Source organism: Homarus americanus, unplaced genomic scaffold (genome assembly GCF_018991925.1).
Source record: "Homarus americanus isolate GMGI-L3 unplaced genomic scaffold, GMGI_Hamer_2.0 scaffold16712, whole genome shotgun sequence".
Taxonomy (NCBI): Eukaryota; Metazoa; Arthropoda; class Malacostraca; order Decapoda; family Nephropidae; genus Homarus; species Homarus americanus.
The window spans coordinates 2,253,865-2,275,642 of record NW_024757794.1 but is presented as its reverse complement, the minus strand read 5'-3'; the positions used below and the strand labels follow the sequence as shown (position 1 = coordinate 2,275,642).

Below are 21,778 nucleotides of genomic sequence, written 5' to 3'. Positions count from 1 at the left end.
ATCGAGCGAGTTAGACTTGAGGGAAACACATACACGAGAGTTGAGTAAGATACGTATATAGTGAAACCTCCATATAAGGGAATAACCTCTTGCATGGTCCGTTAGATGGAGGTTTCATATATAACGGACTTTAATATAAGGGACTAACCTCTTGCATGGTCCGTTAGATGGAGGTTTCATATATAACGGACTTTAATATAAGGGACTAACCTCTTTCATGGTCCGTTAGATGGAGGTTTCATATATAACGGACTTTAATATAAGGGACTAACCTCTTGCATGGTCCGTTAGATGGAGGTTTCATATATAACGGACTTTAATATGAGGGACTAACCTCTTTCATGGTCCGTTAGATGGAGGTTTCATATATAACGGACTAACCTCTCACATATCGTCCGTTAAGAGGTTTCATATATAACGGACATCTACCTAACTAACTAACTAACCTCATCATTGCTCCCAACATAACTTTTCTACCACACAAACTTTTTTAATTATCTAACCCAATAAACTCTCCACACATACCCACACACATAAAATTCTCCACCTCCCCCTCCAGATAGCTATTAACATACGCCCTTAAAAGCAAAAACTTGAACCAAATACTCAAACACTTCCCCTTCAGTTCAGTAGATTTATTCCACCATGATATTTACAAACATTCATTTCAATTTATTCATCATCATCTGGGGCCACTATATATATGCTCTGTTATTTCTTTGGTCAGTTATTTCTGTGTTATAAATAAACCTGGATTCTATATACTCTTGTTGGCCATAGTAGCACTGTGTCACCTAGTCTTCATTACCTATTCACCTAGAAATTACCTCCTCACCTAGACATTCACTTCACCTACAACTATTTACCTCCTGACCTACAACAATTTACCTCCTCATCTACAACAATTTACCTCCTGACCTACAACAATTTACCTCCTGACCTACAACAATTTACCTCCTCATCTACAACAATTTACCTCCTGACCTACAACAATTTACCTCCTGACACTTCACCTACAACTATTTACCTCCTGACCTACAACAATTTACCTCCTCATCTACAACAATTTACCTCCTCATCTACAACAATTTACCTCCTCATCTACAACAATTTACCTCCTCACCTACAACAATTTACCTCCTGACCTACAACACAAAACGTCACACAAAATGCATTAAAAAAGTCACAAGAATGAGACTAGATCAGGTGTCCGTCATGATCAAGCTGCGTACACTCTAAATAAACCCTTAGACTTTGACGCAACCATGAAGCAAAAAAAGACGCAAACAAATAAAAACGTAATACGAAAGAAACTACTAATTACCGAGAAAAAAAAATTAAAATGTGAAGTATTATTATTTTTTGATGGTATGTCCAGATATATACAGTCGCACTCCAAGACACAACATTTATCATTATATAAAATCGTGAATTTTTTTTTTTTTTTAAGACCATGAGTCCCATCCCGTATGAAAACCCGATATTATATGACATGATAATGAGAAAGGCGGTGCAGTAGGCTGACGTGTGGCTGAGGTTTGTGTCAGCTGGGATAATGAGACCAGCTGATAGTGACGTCAAAGTAAACAGGCCACGACTACAGCCAGTCCGTCACAACACATCATGACGCCAAGATATTTTTGCCCTATATTTTAACCCCGAGTTCTTTTTTTTTTTCATTTTTTTTTTTTACGTTTTGACAGTTTTACACACGAATCCTTCATTGTTTTGACTAATTAATATACAATCATGTGTATTCAACCTCTGCAGACCTCTTGAGACGTGGGTGCTTGTCGCCAGTCACTGAATTCTGGCGTTAAGTGCACGAGAGATGTGGTCTTAATTACCCCACTTTATTCCAATTGTTCACGGGTTAACATAAAGGTTATTCTATATAAAACAAACACACACACACACACACACACACACACACACACACACACACACTTTCTCCTTCTCTGTCTTCAATCTTTTCTTCCTCGCTCTCATTCTCTTCTCTTCCTTATCCCATTCCCCTTTCGTCTTTCCTTCTACACCTTTTCCTTGTCATTACTTTCTCTCCATCTATCTTGACCTTTTGTCTTTGTACCTTCGTTCTCTCTCACTCCCTGTCTCTCACCGTAATTAATAACGCTGAGGTGACAATCAGATAAGGATGGTGTTGGTGGTGAAGACAGTTAAAAGGGTGAAGAGGTCGCGTTATACCGAGGTCTTTGGTGTTTATTATTTATTTTTATTTTGTCTAGACACTGAGACTGAATGACACACAAAGACTGACTGACATATTGAGACTGACTGACTGACATAAAGACTGACTATCATACTGAGACTGACTGACTGATACACAAAGACTGACTGACATACTGAGACTGACTGACTGACATACAAAGACTGACTGACTAACACGATATAATGATGAGAAGTTGATTATACAGAAGAAATTATTTAGCAATACTTTATAATGACAAAAAAAAAACACATGACCGGAGAACTAGCAGGGGCGCCACCTACCTGTCGAGGTCAACCTTCTCTACAGACACGGGCGTGTTATTGGGTCTCAGCAGCTGTATTTGGGCGGCCAACTGAGCCTGACCATGAGTGTGGGCGTAAGGGCGGCCTGGGGATGTGCGCCGCCCGGAGTACACACGCGAAGACCTGAAGGGGAATACACGCACACATAATCATCACCCACCTAGTCTTAATTACCCGTAGGATGTAACATTTGCCGTCGTAAACACACTAAGGACAGCTCTAAAGGTGAACGGTGCTGGTTATCGATCACACACTACATAACACTGACATAAAGCAACACTAGACTAACTTCATATCGACCTACTACAACATTCTTAACTTATTCTTAAATCACTGAACGGAGGAAACTCTTCATCGGGATAAACAAAACATACAGACGGCTTTAGACAACCCTGAACCAATTATAAATATTCCCCTCCAGATTATACTCGATTATTATCTTTGTGACAGTGTTGGTATAATATTCAAGGATAAACTATTCCACCCTTCTCTTTGATTAAGCATAAAAACCTCCTAACTCTACAGAACAATTATTACCGGTACGTAAGCTATAGATTGAGGGTGTACTGACCTAAGAGGCGTGGGCGTGCGCTGGGTGAGGATAGGGCGAGGGGGTACGTGAGGGAGAAGGGGCACGGTGAGAGGTGTCATCTGCAGGTCATGGTGTGGGACGGCTACCGGGCCCTGGTGGTAGATCGACTTGGCGCTGTTGCTGCTGCCGCTGCTGCTACTGATAAACTTGTTGTTGCTGGCGTAAACGTGAGTCGAAGGGCGTGCACGGTGGCGGTCCGATGTCTTGAATACCCGCCCGCCGTTCACGTTCAGAGATAGAGTCTTGTCGTTCTGCGGGAGTAGTAAGAACAGCTGTACAGGTGGTGTAGGTCAATAAGAACAGCTGTACAAGTGGAAGAGGACAATAAGAACAGCTGTACAAGTGGAAGAGGACAATAAGAACAGCTGTACAAGTGGAAGAGGACAATAAGAACAGCTGTACAAGTGAATATCACAAAGCGTGAGGAATGGGAGAGGGAAGGAGGGGTCTATCACACACACACACACACACACACACACACACACACACACACACACACACACACACTCGTTTTTGCATGATTGAGTAACTGTCAACTGACCATTGACAACAGAAGGTAAATAAGAGGGAAGGAGGTAGCGGTGTGCTGGCCGAGGGTGGAACACAATGGTACCGTAACACAGGAGGGAGTCGAGTCTTGTTACAACGTCCGTGGCTGTTATGTTACAACGTCCGTGGCTGTTAACATTTTACAAAGTCCGTGACTGTTATCATGTTACAACGTCCGTGTCTGTTTTAAAGTTAAAACGTTCATGGCTGTTATCATGCTAAAACATCCGTAGCTGTTATCATGTTACAACGTCCGCGGCTGTTATCATGTTACAACGTCCGTGGCTGCTATCATGTTACAACGTCCGTGTCTGTTTTAAAGTTAAAACGTTCATGGCTGTTATCATGCTAAAACATCCGTAGCTGTTATCATGTTACAACGTCCGTGGCTGTTATCATGTTACAACGTCCGTGGCTGATATCATGTTACAACGTCCGTGTCTGTTTTAAAGTTAAAACGTTCATGGCTGTTATCATGCTAAAACATCCGTAGCTGTTATCATGTTACAACGTCCGTGGCTGTTATCATGTTACAACGTCCGTGGCTGATATCATGTTACAAAGTCCGGGGTTGATATTATGGAACGAAGAAAATGGTCGTGAAAGTAAGAATAGAATAATTCTACATAATTGCACGACACCAAAATAAGTTTGGTTAATAAGAAATACGAAAGGAATCCACGTCGAGAGAGAGAGAGAGAGAGAGAGAGAGAGTTACAGTTACAGTGCACTAGGCTACACACACACACGCTACACACACACACACACACACACACACACACACACACACTATTTAGAAAGGAACCACTTATTACGTGTGGTAGCATTTAATGTACTGAGCTTAACTTTACCCTAATTTGCAGATGGTTGTTGTATGTTTAAAAGCAGAAAGGATCTTATAACGTTAATATGGCGTACAGAAAGAATGGATCTGACTATGTGGGTATAAAGAACGCACAGGGTGTTCTTGAAACGATATTGAAAACAGTCACAAGTTACAATTCAATCTGCCGAAGTCAAACGTCACACGCCAGAATCAAGGCACAAATCTATGGCAAAATGTATTCAGTATTCAACTAGTATTACAAATATAAAACACCCCTACTAGTGCACACATCAGTCAGTACTTCAAAGAAACTATTCATATATTCCAAAGATGTATATAAAAGCACCTCCAAAATTTCACTATTCAAAGGTAAATAAATTTTGCTTAATTTGCTGAAACTTGGGACGACAGTAACCCAGCCAGACAGACGGTACGAATCAAATCAATACACCCACTTTATACACACTCTAAGCATAAACCATCTGTGTTATATATCACTAGTTGGAGAGGGTGGAAAGAATTCTAATGTAGTGGAGTTGGTAAGATATTTATAATAAGTAATGAGCTGTGGGTAAGACTGATCCTGACCGCAACAGAAAATTTGTCAACGTAATTTCAAGCAGCGAATCCATAAACTCGAGCGTCTAAAATTACACATATTATGTACAATGATATAAAAGAAAACATTATACTAAGCGGCATTAATGATATACAGTACACCAACATGTGCATCGTGAGTGTAGACAATAACAGGTTTTCTCCTACCATCAAATGTTAGTGATCTTAGAGAAACTTCGCAAGTTAAGCAGTCTTAAATCTCTTGCCCTGGTCAGTCTAACTACAAGTGTGAATTTATCTGGTTCTCCTAAGCTCATGTGACTTACTGGAGATAATAATAATGATATGTTGTTTTGAAAGTAAGCCACAGTGAACTTAGATTGACCCAGGCAGTCAAGGAGTTATTAACATCTAGTTGGTGAACCGAACCTCTCCTGTGAGTCGACATGATCCCACTGGAAATAACCGTCCTGTAGTTTTGTCGGCTATCCTTGGTCAAATTTCCTAATTATTATTATTATTATTATTATTATTATTATTATTATTATTATTATTATTATTACACGACTCTGAATAAAAAAAATAGAAAAATGAATGAAGACATATATAGGAAAAGCTACTGTAGCATAAACCACCAATTCAAATGGAAAGGAAAAAAATACAAATAGTATCTTTCAGTAGCGTTAAAAATACCCAGAACACAACACTTGTTATTGTGGTAATACTGGCGTCCTTAATAATAGCAGGTAAATACACCTAACGGCGTTTATACAACAGACTACCTGGAAATTGTCTATGAAACAAAGAAAATAGTTTGTTTAGCATTTGTCAGTAGCGTCATTATGTTATTATTTCCGCGTTACATTTTTTTGGTTTAATTACGCTGACATTTGGAGGAAAGGTTTGGAGTAAATAACCTGATCTATCCAATGACTAGGTGAATCTCCATTATATTCCTTAGTTGAATAATAATCCTTTTATCAACATTCAGAAATGTTACTCCTGGTTCTTGTAACTTAGTGTACTTGTCACCTCGATTTTGACTTAGATCCCGTTTTTTTATTCAAGTAACTCACCTCTTTTCCAGCTCTCCTGTGTCAACAAAGGATCAAGATATGTAAACAAACAGCAGATTATGACAGTAAGTAAACAACAGATTGTGACAGTAAGTAAGCAACACAAACAATGATAATACCAACAATTGTGTTTTCTTATTTCATCCAAGAAATTTTTACGTGGGAATCGTCTGGTTTGCCACACAGCCTTCAAATCTTTCTACAGTTAAATGGTTAACGTATGAAATCCTCGGGTTATCAACTTATAACTAGTAATGAATATATCCGCATTATAGGTGAATTAAAATCATATTCACCATTATGGAAAAGCAATATAGCTATAATGTCTACAAAGGTTCGGTGTGCTACAGACTTGCCCGAGACACGCCCTCTCCCTGGCAGGATGTCAGTTACAGCAACAACCACCCACCCCTCTGTGATATCATCGTAGGATATACTTACGAAGTTAAGGAACCAAAGTCATCAGTGTCAGTAGTCGTTCACGCTGGCCACAACCTTACTGGGTTATCAGGTATAAACATTAATGTCAGAGCACCCATCTCCAGAAGTTAATAAATCAATCTTTTAGACTTCAAGGTGTAACATACCACCACTTATAACACACCTCTAATAATGTTTCTCATAGTAGCGAGCCAAAAGGTTTTCGTATCTCCATTTTAGTATAAAAATTTAACGTCGGGATCTTGTGAATCTGTAAGACTTGGTTCACACAACACACGCGACTGTATGTGTATATTGTGTGCCTGCATTGTCTATATACATGCTGAATTAATGAAAACATGTATGACTAATTATTGAATAAACTTCTATCTATCTATCTATCTATCTATCTATCTATCTATCTATCTATCTATCTATCTATCTACTGAGGTTAGCGAGTGTGGTGTCTTGGTACAAACTAGCATCGCCGCCACTTTCCTACGTGATGTCGTCTAATATCAATTATAGAGTGATTATTTGCTAATTAAGAAAAAACAATGAAAAATGGAAGCATGTGATAACTGTCTGCATTTATGAGGATAAGTCATGCGCTGGTATTGATCCCCCCGTGAAGTTAGTATTACGCTAAACTACAAAGTAAAATGAAACGAACATATAGAAATACATTATCCATACTAGGCTACCAGTGTTAATGACTGAGCTTGATTCATGTTGGATTTGTATCAACCGAGAAAACTGTAAATCACTATAAAAACGAAAATCTAGAGATCAAGTGAGTGAAAAATTAATACAACGTAAATCGGAAATATTGGGGTCAGGACCAAAGACCCGTTACAAAAACATAAGCTCATTTGGTCCGGGACACGAGGATTGGCAGGGTGCGTGACTCCCCGTGACCTGCATTCTCCAAACACCTCGGGATCACAAGTTACAGGAAAGCCAACGATGCATTTTATACAATGTCTTCACATCTATTCAAAACATGACTTTAAATGTTCAACGTATACCTACACCAGTTATAGTATCTGTAGAGTGATGACCATACTGTGACAGGAAATAAGTGTACTCGTATAAGTCATAAACTAATGTGTGGAAAGTTTCACATGTGTCACGGTAATGGTGTTACTGTGTATTCTTAACACTACCACGACTTTTGTGTGTGTGTCCGCTTGTGTGTGTGTAACGACTGTATGTCACCGTGGATTACTGAACATAATTGTGTTGCCATGAACATGCACACTGCACTTATACACATATTGAACACTCCAATATGAAAATCACAGAGCAGAATTGCCGGTAACCACGTATATTATCTAGATACTGTGTTACCTGTGTCAACTATGACAAATTCCTGAAAAAAAACAGAGTTCTGCCCCCAAACTTGCTATTAATGTATAAGATCTAAAAATGCACGAGAACGCCTGATAGCACCTAATTCCACAGTTTCCTGAGTAGCGCGTCACGCAACTCCCGTCACCTTCGCCACTCCCCTATGCTGATTTCCAGACATACAGACGTACAGTATTACCATATACATTAGGAGACACATGGGGAGGGGGGAGGGGTTCTTTACAACCCTCACGCGGTTCCTTTAATCATGGAATATTTTTTAACAGCAGGCGACAAGTTAATATCCGGGCTGGCCTTGAACACACGATAAAGGACTAATGTGTAAGAAAACCTACTATTTCTTTTCACTCTGTCTTTAGCCTCATACATCCCCAGCCCACAGGTGATCTAATAAAAACTCTGAATACATTATTCTTTGTCTAACTTATCTCGCTTCCCATTATTTTTACCTTTTAACTGCCGCTCCACCATCATCTCTATATTCCTGTATACCGTACTCTTCTTAGCCTTCCAAACAAGCATTCCCTTTGAAACTGAAAGCAAGGAAATCGTAGTAATAAATGGCTAAATGCGTATCTTCCATTCAACAACATTTTGGAAAATTGTTGCTATGTCTTCGTAAGAAAGCTGAAATATCTATGAATCTTCCTACGTAGCCAAGGTCCATCGATTCATTATAATCCTATTGTAGACACACGTTGTAGCACTTGTTGATGATGGATTACTAAGCTTCAGTAACTAAGGTCTTTGAAAGCGTATTGTTCTTAAAAGAATCCAGACTGTGTTGACTAAACCTGCACCCCACCGCCCTTACTGATGATTCATTCTATAACGAAATACAACAAAAAAGAACTACTTTGCTGGTATTGTAACAGACTAAGTATGGTAACAGGAGAGATTTCCTTTACTGACAAAGCCTTAAAAGGAAGAATAAGAAAAAGAAACAAATTTCACCAGTCTCCCTAAAAGAAAAAAATAGGTAGCTATTAGCTGTACTGCCCTATTCTACACATGTTTTATATACTATCAAAGTCTGACATACTTTAAAACTCCTAAATATACACCTAAAAAATAATAATAACACAAAACCTTGAGTAATACAGGCGCCATGAAAAAAGCAAGCAGGTGGTGCCATGAACACCTTGGGAGTAATAATTCCCACGCGCTGCTACCCTCCCCTGTGAGCTTGGACCTAAACCAGTCTTCCTGCTCTGAAATATCCAGCGTAAAAATACACACTTTCTCCGACAACCTGATTCTATTTCTAGCTCATGTTAATTTGTCGGATAATGTCGGCATTTTCCGCTGGTTACGGAACTCAAAACACAACCGAGGAGGCATTTAGCTCACACTTAACCTGTTCATGTTACTGTTTTATGGCAACTGATCTGTAAACGCATAGTGGAGTGGCATTTACGAGTCAAAACACGCTAAGTAGAGTGCTGTACAGTATAATTCAACATCGCAACGAGGGGTTATTTTCCTTAATAAAAAACATGAAAATCACGACTACTAAAACTTAATCAAAGGCTATATATCATATAATTATCAACTTGACGTATCCATAAACATATATAAAACAAAGAAGTCTGTCTGTTTATATATATATATATATATATATATATATATATATATATATATATATATATATATATATATATATATATATATATATATTTCATGTAGATCCACAAAGAAAACGTGGATAAGATAAATCTTGATAAAATCACACGGGAAAAGGGAAACAACAGAGCACCTTAGCTTTCGTCTTTATTCAAGACATCTTCAGAGGCACCTGGATTACATGGACATATATATATATATATATATATATATATATATATATATATATATATATATATATATATATATATATATATATATATATATATAAAACGCCATAGTGAGTTTCCCTTCTCACCTCCATCCTTAGTGCGAGATCTCCTACATAGCCTACGTTACAAGGTTCTCTCGATAAAACAACACTTTTAATAATCCGTATCAGGATATCCAGCAGGCTACAAGTGCAGGATAAACAGACACGTTATGGTTACGATGGCATTAGTTTCCCTCAGGAGGAGAGCAAAGAATTACAAATACTTTCCCAAAATTAATCAAAGAAAATTATGGTGTTTTTCTGTTTAAGATGGATCACTTTCAATTTTAACGAAATGCAGTGTCCAATTTTAATGTCCCAGCACAGGATATGCATCTTAATTTGCACTAAGCATCTTAATTTGCACTCCCTCGAGAGACGTAGAGCGAGGGGCGACCTGATAGAGGTGTATAAGTGGAAGGCAGGGCTAAACAAAGGGGACATTACAAAGGTACTCAAACTATCCAACCAGGAGCGAACTCGTAACAATGGCTTTAAATTGGACAAATTTAGATTTAGGCGTGAAATAGGTAAACACTGGTTTGGAAACAGAGTAGTGGATGAATGGAACAAGTTACCAAATATCATCATTAACTCGAATACGCTGAATAGCTTCAAACATAGGTTGGATGCTTATATGAGCAATAGGGGTTGGGTGTAAACGGGACTGCCCAGTATGGGCCAATAGGCCCGCTACAGTTTCCTCCATTCTTATGTTCTTATGAGTCAATCAGTCAAGGGCTCAAGGCTGCAGTGGGTGACACAAGCGCACTCTAATTCGTGAACTCGCTTATTTATAAAAAGCAGGCGTAAAATAAGAATGGTGAGAGTATTTAATCCACAGTCTTTTCGGTTCACCAACACTGGCGGACTTATAGGTTACCCCAACCAAAGTTAAAGTACATTGTCAAACCTGTTAATTGCATTTTAATTCAAGCGCAAATTTCACTTCATGCAACAAAACTGTGGAGTTTTTTCTGTTTTATAAGTGTGCATATAACGATTGCAGGATTTTCACAGATTTTATACAAAAGTAATACCAACCTTTTTGGTTTTCTTCAGAAAATAAAAGAAAAAACCGCCTCCACCAACAAAAGAAAGAGGCTCTGATCAAGGAAAATTAGGAAATGATGATACACTGGCATTCAGATCTCAGCAAAAAATAATTTAAAGACGATCTTAGCATCTTCCGGAAGCGCATATAATATCGAAGTACATCAACCCTGTTCATAAATTTGCTCATAAATATGCTAGTTTTTTCATCAAAATGCCTTCCCGTTCGCGTGGCCGATTTGTCAAACTAATGTGAAGAACCAACTGCATGGAGTACAAATCGCAAAATATATGAAATTATTTGATCGACTCCGTCAGTTTTGGTGTGCATTTCGCATACCAAAACTGACGGAGTCGATCAAATAATTTCATATATTTTGTTCTTTTTAGACTTGGTGTATATATTGAGCAGGGCTTTAAAGTGATTTGTGTGACAATTTCTATTGTAAAAAAAATTACAGCCTCAGAATTCAGTATTTTCTGTAAATTAAATATTTATAGTAAAAAGCTGACAGAAATGAACTTTTTGGCAGGTAAATTTATATGTTGTAACTGCACAAGTACAGCTTTCTTTACGGCATGGTATGCATACAGCATCAATTTTTTCAATATAAACTGACTGCTCATGTAAAAAAATAACATACGTCGAGCCAGTTTACATAATATGATACATATGAGCCAAATGTACCCCAAATGGGCGAAAAGGCTATATATTTCAACATGTTTGCAAAATATCTAGCTCGGTAACCTACGCATTTTTTTCCGTCATTGATTTCAAATATATATATACCGGTAGATTAGATAGTCAAATATCTAAGTCTGTGTCTGTTTAAGGATAATGAGTGACATTTTACAAGAACAAAATAAAATTAATACCAATAAATTATTTTCATCGACAGCCAATTTTTGGTGAAATACTATTTATTCATTTATCTTTTTAATTGTGTCATATGCATGTTTTTCTATCTATGGGTGTTGAACAATGGGGATCTTGGTCTACTTGTTTGTGAAAAAGGTTGGACAACGTAACACTGATGCTCACTAGTCTTGTAGTTTCATGTAATAAATGAAGTGTACAGCACTTATAAAGGCTCGCATAAAAATAGTGCAGGAAGAAAGATAATTAATATTATACTGTACATACATTTTTACAACCATTATTATAACTGGATATTTTTTTTGGGTGTTAAGCGTTTAAATCTTCGATATTTACCATGTTTAGGTGTTTGTGATTTCATTGAAACTCGGCCATAAACCTTTGCTGTCGTGTACTGTAGAACACCAATAATAGGACTCTAAGGTGGCGACACACTGGGCACTTTCCTCCAAACATGTTGCCCGTTTTGCTGGCCAGACCGTGTTAGTCAAACATGTTTGGAGGAAAGTGCCCAGTGTGCCGCAGCCTAACATGAAAAACGACGAAAACATCAAGGATGTCTTATCATACATCCGTCATTTTTTTCACAGCAAGTATAGTGACTCAGTGACCTTTTTAAAACTGACATATTAAATTAGGCTGAAGGGTCATTTTATATTCCAAGACATCAATTTCCAGCCCACAGATTTGGAAATTACAAAAACTACTGTAAATTGAGTCTTAAGATACAGTGCATAAAGCATCATAAAACAAGGTAATTTTTATGTGCTAATGAGCCTTATATAATTATCATACCATTTTGTTGTGCTAACAAAAGAGAATAAAACCAAAATAACAAGATATAGATTTAGATTTCATTAGACTACTCTACTGTCGAAATATTATTATGGAACTCATAAGGAAATGCAGTACTAAAGGTTTATATAATTAGTGAGTAAACAGTAAATGTGAATATCTAACAAGAAAATAATAAAATTGTTAGAAGCAGATTTCTTTGTTTTAATCACCGCAGCAAGTTCATTGTTTACCTCCCCCTTGAATCTTCCGCCCAGCAGGTTTAATGTTACCTTCTTCCTCCCTCATATTTCCAGTGTTTAACGCATGAGCAATTTCTCTGTTGCATCCCCCCCACAACCCCACAAAACATGTATAATATTTACCTCCCTGTATTTTCAGTATCTCCCCAGCAATTTTATTGTTGGTGTCTAACCGCCCTCCCCTCCCTGTGTTTATCCGTGTCCCGACCAGCAATTTTAATGTTTGCACCAACACCCTCACATTTTCAGTGCCTTCCTACATTTTAGTGGCCCCCTACGCTTACGGTGCGCCCTCTATATATCCAATCCCCTTTCCCTGCATTTATATTGCTCCCCACTCTTTAAATTCAATTTTCGCGTCGTCTCCCTTGCACTTTAATCATTCCCTCAAGAAATTTAAATGATTGCAACACTCCCCCACTGCATTCTTAGTCTTCTCCCCGGTACTATAAATGGTTGCATATCTCTCTACCTATATTTTTAGTCCCCCAACCTTACGCAAATTCAACCTCTGCATCATCCCCCTCTCTACATGTTATGACTTCCCCTAGATTTTCAGAGTGTAAGTGTACTTCCTCAACCCATAAACAAGAAGGAAGTACCTGAAAACATTCCCAGATGACTGATCAGTAACATGAAACATTATTTATATAACATTTCCACCCCCGATCTCCCGGTATTTTATAAATTTTCTGAATAGCATCTGCTGCTCTGGGATAGATGTCTGTTATCACATTATTCTTAACGCAATATAATCATTTCCATATATATTTATCATTCCATGTTCAACAAAACTTTGGTCGACTGAAGAACGCTTAAGTAATAATGAATTTATTGACATTTCTATTGAACAAAATATGCAAACTTTCTAATTCTGCCAGTTTTAGTGTCCATATTTTGAAAACGAGTAATTATCAATGTGTAAAAAATTATCATGGTGTCATGGCGACTGTGGTGTCACGTAATTCTATGAAAGGAATGAAGAGCTAATCACACTTAGCCTAACTTAACCAAACTTGCTTAAAGATCTTTGAATATCTTTTAAAACTGGGTAAGGTTAGTTTGATCTAGTTGTTTTTGTCGTTTTTGAAATCAAGACTATTTTTAGACGTATTTCTTTAATTGAATAAAGTATATATATATATATATATATATATATATATATATATATATATATATATATATATATATATATATATATATATATATATATATATATATATATATATATATATATATATATATATATATATATATATATATATATATATATATATATATATCAATGAATTAAATAACAGCCTCGTTTACCTCATATTTTCGAAGCCTGGCGGCAGACTGATTTTGCCTTGCCTTCGTTTGCTGGAGCATTGAAGAGACGGGGAAGCAGCGTCCCTCCTGGAATAGTGTTACTGAGTCATGGGTGGAGAGGGACGAGGGCGGCCGCTCATGTACTGTAGTGTTGCAGGTCAGTGACACTACCCACGAGGGGACAGTCACCGAGGGCCACCCTTGAGTCACTCCCTTACTTCAAGTATTAACTTCATTTGAAACCAAAGTTTAGTTTCAATAGTCATGTTTTGTGTTAAGCCATTACGATGGGATAGAACTTTCTTAAACATGCAAGATGAATTGAAATGAAGTCCTGAAGAAAACTTATTCCGAGGCATTTTTTGTATTCCATAACTTTTTCAGTTTCTTCAATATACTATGATCGGGAATGATAACGTCTTGGCTGCCGAAGAAATCATAACACTTGTTTTTCAACACTTTATATATCACAAACAACCTAAAAGCAAGTGGCATGAAGTATATACACAACCCACGACTATGAGTGGCTGGAGGTGTCAACGGCCGGAAGGGACACTGCAGACTCATGACCAGAACTTACACACTGTCCCAAGTCATGTTAACTTAATACTGAGGCGACCAAGGCAGCATCCTAGCAGTACCGCAGTAATGGTCACACGAAACAACCAATTACCTGCCCACACAACACGCACCCATCACTTGTACTGGCAAGTCTCTTTAAATAATGTAAGTGTTACGAATCTGAAAGACTCCTGTAAGTATTATTCATATAACGTTCAGTACATTTCACCTTGTAAACTTGGCACACATTTAACCAAGGAGATACATTCGAACCACAGTATGCTGCCACGGACACCACACACATTGATCGTCTTGGGTCGCCCTGCCATCAGCTTCAGCGGGATGAGGTCTACAGCTTGACTCATTAGTTTAGTGGATGGTCCCCAGAGGTAGCCACATAGCACAGCTCGCACATCTCGTGTTAATGCTTCCGTCGCCGCGCGTGATCAATAGTAGCATGAACGTATACAGTCTAGCAAGACATGCACGGACACAACACATATCCACGTTGAATCTTTTTTTCTCATTCAAATTCTACATGTTTCCTGGGCAGGCAATATTGGCTGCAGTTTTGCTTTGGTTTTATCCTGCTGTCACCCATTCAAAACGTGCGAAACGTTTTCGCAATATTCATCACAAAACATGTCAAAGTTCTTAAACAAAATTATAATTGCTTTCAGAACATTTAATTTTCTAAGATGAGATCTGACGCCATATAATTTCAACTTTCAATTACTTCTGACTTTGATTACAGTCGTATATGACACGCTGGTGGCAGTGAGGATCAAGTGTGAAAAACTAGGAGAAACTGCAGTTGGATGAGTAAGGTGAGGATAGTAGAAGGCGACACTCCACACTGGGGTCAGGGTGGCGCCGGTCACTCCCCAATACAGACACTGCTCCAGTTCTTCCAGCTGGTCGGTCAGGTGTCATGCCAGACAAAGAACTGCTCTGCCGTCTTATTCTCCTGGTGGACAGCTCATGACTGACCATAAGGAAGAAGACCAACCCCCACCGATGCCAGACATTGTATTCGCATAATTTTATTTGTAATATTTCCTGCATGGCAGACCGTCTCTTCTTTTGACTGGATTCTGTCGGACTTAGATTAATACAATATAACAAGCATATAAATATTGAAGAAGAAATAATTCAAATGCAATATCAAGAAATTACACCAAATAATATCAAGACAGGGTCTGAGCGTCCCGCGGTCGCCTAGCAACGGAGACGCCATGAATCAATGAACCACGTGACGTTGGGCGCGCGTTAACTCTGACTTGAAGAATGACTTCCACCAACTTTGTGTACACGTGATAGGTCACATCTTGGACGACAACCTCTGTTATAGAGTATTTCACTACGTTGATAATGTAATGAACGAAATATACCTTATGCAGTCGTCTGCACGGCCCAGCAGTGCAACGGCCACCAGGCGTCAACTGCTGTAGCCGGGGTAAATAATTTCACCCACGATTGACACGTAATTGGCCATTATCTAAACAACGTCAGTTTGTTCACATTCGTATTTCACGAAACGTTTGAGCTTCAGTATTTTCTGATCAGTGTGAGGTAGCTATAGATGAAAATCTAAGCAGGAAACTTATATTTATTAGCTTATTTGTGCCACATTTTGTTCGTAGTAAATAAAACCTTTAGTGTGTTGTTGTCACTTATAATTATTATTAACTGAAGAATAATTCACCCTTGTTCGAATAACTCTTGAATATTTAAAAATGGTTAAGCTCTGCTGTAACACTTGAAGCTACTTTCACGAAGCTTTTACCTTTTTACTTTTGCATTTAATATCCACTTCGCCGCTTGGGCGGTCGGTCACGTCGCTGTTACGCCCAGTTAGCAAGTACTGGGCATGCACCGGCTCCTGAATTATCTGAACCTGCTCCAGTGTTGGTCAAGTCTGAAGAGCTCACACTCGGGGCCGTCACAACACTCTCTGGCAGGTTGTTCCAAGTGTTCACGAATCACGATTCTCACTTCGAAAAAGTTTGCCCTCACAGTTTTCTGGACTTGTGGCTGTGACCCTCGAGAATGTCTAGTCTCATACCTGATTGTAGCATGTTATGTAGATTTTAATAATATATATTTTTCGGCTGTGTTTAGCTGGTTCACGTATACCTCTCCGGAGTTTATTACTCACTAGAGAATTGACTTTCCCCGCCTGCTCGTGCGGCGATGTCGAGCAAACGACCATAACCCCACTAAATGCTATAACGACCAGTTCTTGCCATCTTTGGGTTTCTTTAGGGAGCTGCTTGCATTCCACGAACTAAGGTTGTATAGGTTATGATGAAAAATAAAAATTACATCTGATTATTAATTCTACAAATATACACAAGCTCACGTACTCATACACCTACCTACACGTTTGTGAAGATAAGTAGGTAATAAATATATATACAGTATGCATGGTTAACTGAGGTACCCAGCGTTGCCCGGGTTTGTATGTATTACGGGGGCAACCACCAAATACTACGTTCGTGACATTTCTGGGGGCATGTATACACCCATGCCAAATTTTAGCAGGACAAACCCCCTAGAATATACTGTACATTCAGTTACATAACCATACCAAATTTTAGCTCATGTGAAATAGATTGTGGGACAGTAAAAAAAGCTATTAAAGAGGGGCAGGTCATAGCTTATGTCCGTTCTTGACCAAAACCAATTACAGGTTCTCAAAAATAAACAACTAAATCTATCTGGTACATTTATTAAAAGCACAAAAACTGCTCCTAATTAAAGCATTCCTTTAAGCCAGTCTGAGTACAACATAATGAATAAAATTTACTGAAAAAAGTAAAAACCAAACACACCAAAATAGGCGTAAAGAAAAAAACTGATCTGAGTCTGTTTTGGTGTTTATTATACTTTAAATGCATTCGACCCCGAGTAACACAAAGGAAGTTGTGAATACAGAATTTGGTACCTACAGAACCGAGGCTAAGAGTACACTCGTCACCAAATACGGGTTTGATCAAGATAGTTTATTTATTTATTTATTACTTTGTTTTTGTTTTTTGTTTTTTGGGGGGGGGGGGCATTTTTGTTTTGGCGTCCACTGTTAGCTAATATGTACTTGAAGATAGTACAGGGCTTTTATTGATACAAAATGCATTCATACCAATAGCCTCAGTCTTAAGATCTAGATTCTGCACCAGTAGCCGTGGCCAAAACGGAAAGATCTGTTCTTTACAATAAAAAAACTTAATAAGTCTCAACATTGTATATAAATAAGTAATTCTTACAGCTCATGTTTTTTTTATTACATACAGCATAAAGAAAAACCAAATTTCATTGTATGGACAATATTAATGGTGACCTTAGGTAAAATATAATTAGTGTACAGTAGTAAATTCAGGTTAATGTTTCTCATGAACCACCATACTGTGATACAAAAATAACTCTGATAATTTGGCCAAGAGAATGTGAAGTCTTAAAAGTGGTCTACACCATAACACGAAGCACACTTAGGTGATGTCAATAACAGCCCATGGAACAGTGAATTGTGGCAAGAAAGACAACTTGCTTCTTACAAACACTGACAACAACTGGAGAATACAAATACAGTACATCAGATATAAATATACACACACATATTATCTACATTTTTTTTCACATTTCAGTGGTCTATTATTTAAGTGTACAGTATTACTAAAGGCATTGCAAATCAATTTTGTGCACATATGTCAAACAATCATCACATCCAATCAACAGTTACATCAATGAGTGTTTATTGGTCACAGCGATGATTGCGGAGATCTATGCACGAGTGAAACAAGAAATACAGTACAGTACAGCACAAGCGAAAACATTCGCCCTAGTAACCTCGTTTATTCATAAAAGACAAAGTACTAACATTATATATTTTATTTTTTACAAATTGATCCAAAAGTTAATAATTAACTTTAATAAAATATAATCTGTGCCTTTAAAGGTGTGTAGGTAATGTCTGAAAATAAGAATATGGTAATATCATATAACGTAAGTGAGTGAGTGTGTTTCAAGTGCTGCTCAGTACTGTACTATAATTATCAAGTCTTTAGTTTACATCGTTGTTGGACGTACAGTATTAGAATAAAATAATTAACATTGCAATTAATTGAAGTGAACTGTACTAATACATTACTGAGTATAATTATGTGCTTAAATTCGGCTCATCGTGATCTAATTTCCTAGTTCAGATGGTTCAAAGGCAGGTGCGGATCCAGGCATATCAAAAGGGAGGTCCAAGAAGTTGTGGGCGGGGGGGAACATGGCGGGCACAGCGAGCCCACCCAGTTGAGGGGATTTTATATTATTTTATTTATTTATTTCATTTTATTATTTATTTATTTATATATGTTTTTTTAGGGGGGGGGGGTGTGTAAGCCACCCCTGAAAACTTGTTGAAATCTGACCAATATCATGGGCATTTTGAAGCCATGTGCACTTGATATTAGGAGATATTCTTAAGTCAATAGTAAATACTTTTTACTATACAAAAATGCCTGAGTACATTAAAGAAAAAGTATTTTAATTTTCTGGTGAAAGGGGAGGGGGGGGGTGTCCGGGTCCTCAGGACATACCCCCTGGATCCGCCCTTGAAAGGCAGAATAATTTTAACTGCCACTGTGCACCTCCACATAATTACCTAACAAGGACCCAACATAGAATTTTACATACTGTAATTAAGATGAAATACAGTAACTGTACAGTTAACTGAAGTTGCTTCCAATGTGAATATAATGGTATAAAAACCATCATAAAATCAAGAACAGGAAGGAAACATTGAGCAAATAATAAGAGTACGTTAAGTTACTTAAATAAACAGTAGTACATGTATGTGAGTCAGCAGTGCATGGCTTAGGAAAAAAGTTTGAAGTCGAAGCTATGTGTATTTTATTCCATTGTTAATTTCAGGAACTGATACCGTATCTATCTACTGGCCATATTAATACCTGTAGTAGGGAAATGCATCATATTCCAGTTTAATCATACTGTTGCCCTAATGGAAACTGCATGTGAAGATCTGGGTATTTATGTTGATCATGAACTGTAGCTCTCACTCTAATGTAAGAATAAAAAGGAAAACACTCACAAACTCATATGACTTAAAACACATTATGCTACTACACTTGGAGTACAGTGCAGTACTATCATTCTCCATGGTTTAGAGATATGTAATGACTATTAATTGAATGAGTACGTCCAATATAGGGGCTACCAGTGCTGAAACTCAAATTACAAACTTATCAAGTGCAACTAGAAAGTTTGCAGCTGCCCACTTTACACTACAGAAGGACAAAATATGACTTCTTGACTTTACTGTAATGTATATATATCTCAATGGGCACTACTCATGTAGTCACTTTCTATATCTAAAAATTAAATGGTGAATGCCCCACTAATAGCCACAGTATTAAGCTAGATATGCTTGGTATGGGCACTTTTTTCAGATACAACTCATGTAATACCAGCAATTATTGTGAAAGCACCAAGTGTGAAAATTTTCAGTCCAGGCTAGAGCAGCATTAACACAATTTCATGTACAATACTGTATTGTACTGCATTCCAAAGAGCATATGCTTGCCCAGCAGCTATCAGCAGTGCAAACCTGAGAAGTTGGTGACAGTCTGACCAGCTCACAGAAGGTGAAGAGGGCAAGTCAGCAACATATTTGAAGCTGGCCTTTAATTTGTAACAGCCGATACATCATGTAACTGATTATTTACAAATTCACTAAATAAATTTGACATTTAAAACAAACATATTACATCAATACAATATTGTGGTCCTGAATATATAAGAATATATTAATGCGAACATTAAAGTTGTTCTTGTACAGTACAGGGTACAGTACTGTATTTTAAAATTTTCATTGGTGTTGCATCACTAACATCTCAAGAACAAATTCAGAGCATAGCTTCAAGATTCATTTAGCAAATAAATATTTAATGTACAGTAATGTATAGATTACCAAAATTCATAAGAGGAATATTGCACTGTATAGCTACACTCAACAGACAAAATTGCAATCACTTAACATAAGAGAGTTTGTGCTGAGCAACCAATAAAAAAATGTACAATAATGTGTTTGTATCATAGATAATTTAGTACCTTCTAAAAATACAGTACTGTATACTGCATAATCTTAGATGTATTTTAAATGTTCAAGGAATGTATTACTGTAATTACTTATAATAATTTCAACGATAAAAAAATATAACCAATCCAATGTGTGTTTGAGGTATACATAATGTAATGTAACTGTTGTATACATTAATTTATTTACAGCACCTTATTTACCTAAAGACCACCTAACAAGAGGTGGCCATGCCGAGGTAGTCTGCATATTACTGTAAATAGTTATAATTGGTTGTCTGTGGCAGTACTGTACCATATTATACAGTAGTAATAGTCCTTTTCATTATTGTTACATACAGTATACTGTAGTCTGCATTTACGCGGTGTTTGTTTACGCGTTTGGTCATTTATGCGGTGCCTTGCCAGAATGAAATGTTTTAATTACGCGGTAAATTTCATCACTTACACGGGAAGCGGCGCGGGCAGGGTGCGCACAAGGTCGCCCAGTCATCAAAACATAACCGAGTTCTTCACCCGCCACCCACCACAGCCGGCCCAAGTCAGTGATAGTGAGGATATGGACTTTGAGGGGTTTGACAAAGAGGCCCTGCAAGCCTCTGTGGTGGATAGTGATACAATTGATACAAGTGATACAGGTGAGGGCCAATAATCTGCCCTCTGCCTCGAAACCAACCCCCCATCCCCGTGTGCCCAGCCATCTTTTCTACTAACGTAAGTGATAAAAAACCTAATATTATTGATATTTCTCTTAAATATTAATTGTGTGTGCATACAATCATAAAATTAAGATGTTATTTTTACTACAACGTACGTATTGTCGGAAAAAGTGGAGTTTGGGAGTCGGCCCAGTCTCTATTTCATTTGGTCCCATATGTTCTGTTATTTCGTTTACACATTTCTCGTTTTACGCGGACCTCCACGGGTTCAATTGACTGCGTAAATGCAGACTATACTGTATAGTACTGACTTACATACAATATAATACAGTTTACTCTAGGGTAAACATACCTTATACTGTACTGTAGTACTGTACT

General features: G+C 37.7%; 1 protein-coding gene across 1 annotated transcript in view; it reads right to left on the bottom strand.

The window, feature by feature from the left end:
- Positions 1 to 15,606, bottom strand: part of LOC121857794 (leucine-rich repeat-containing protein 49-like) — a gene marked incomplete at its 3' end in the record, with an annotated part of 40,885 nt that extends 25,279 nt beyond the window's left edge. Inside the window, 3 exon segments of the mRNA XM_042354011.1 lie at positions 2,512 to 2,655; positions 3,104 to 3,375; positions 14,079 to 15,606. Coding sequence (XP_042209945.1) covers positions 2,512 to 2,655; positions 3,104 to 3,375; positions 14,079 to 14,138 — 476 coding nt within the window.
- Positions 15,607 to 21,778: the final 6,172 nt, after the last annotated feature.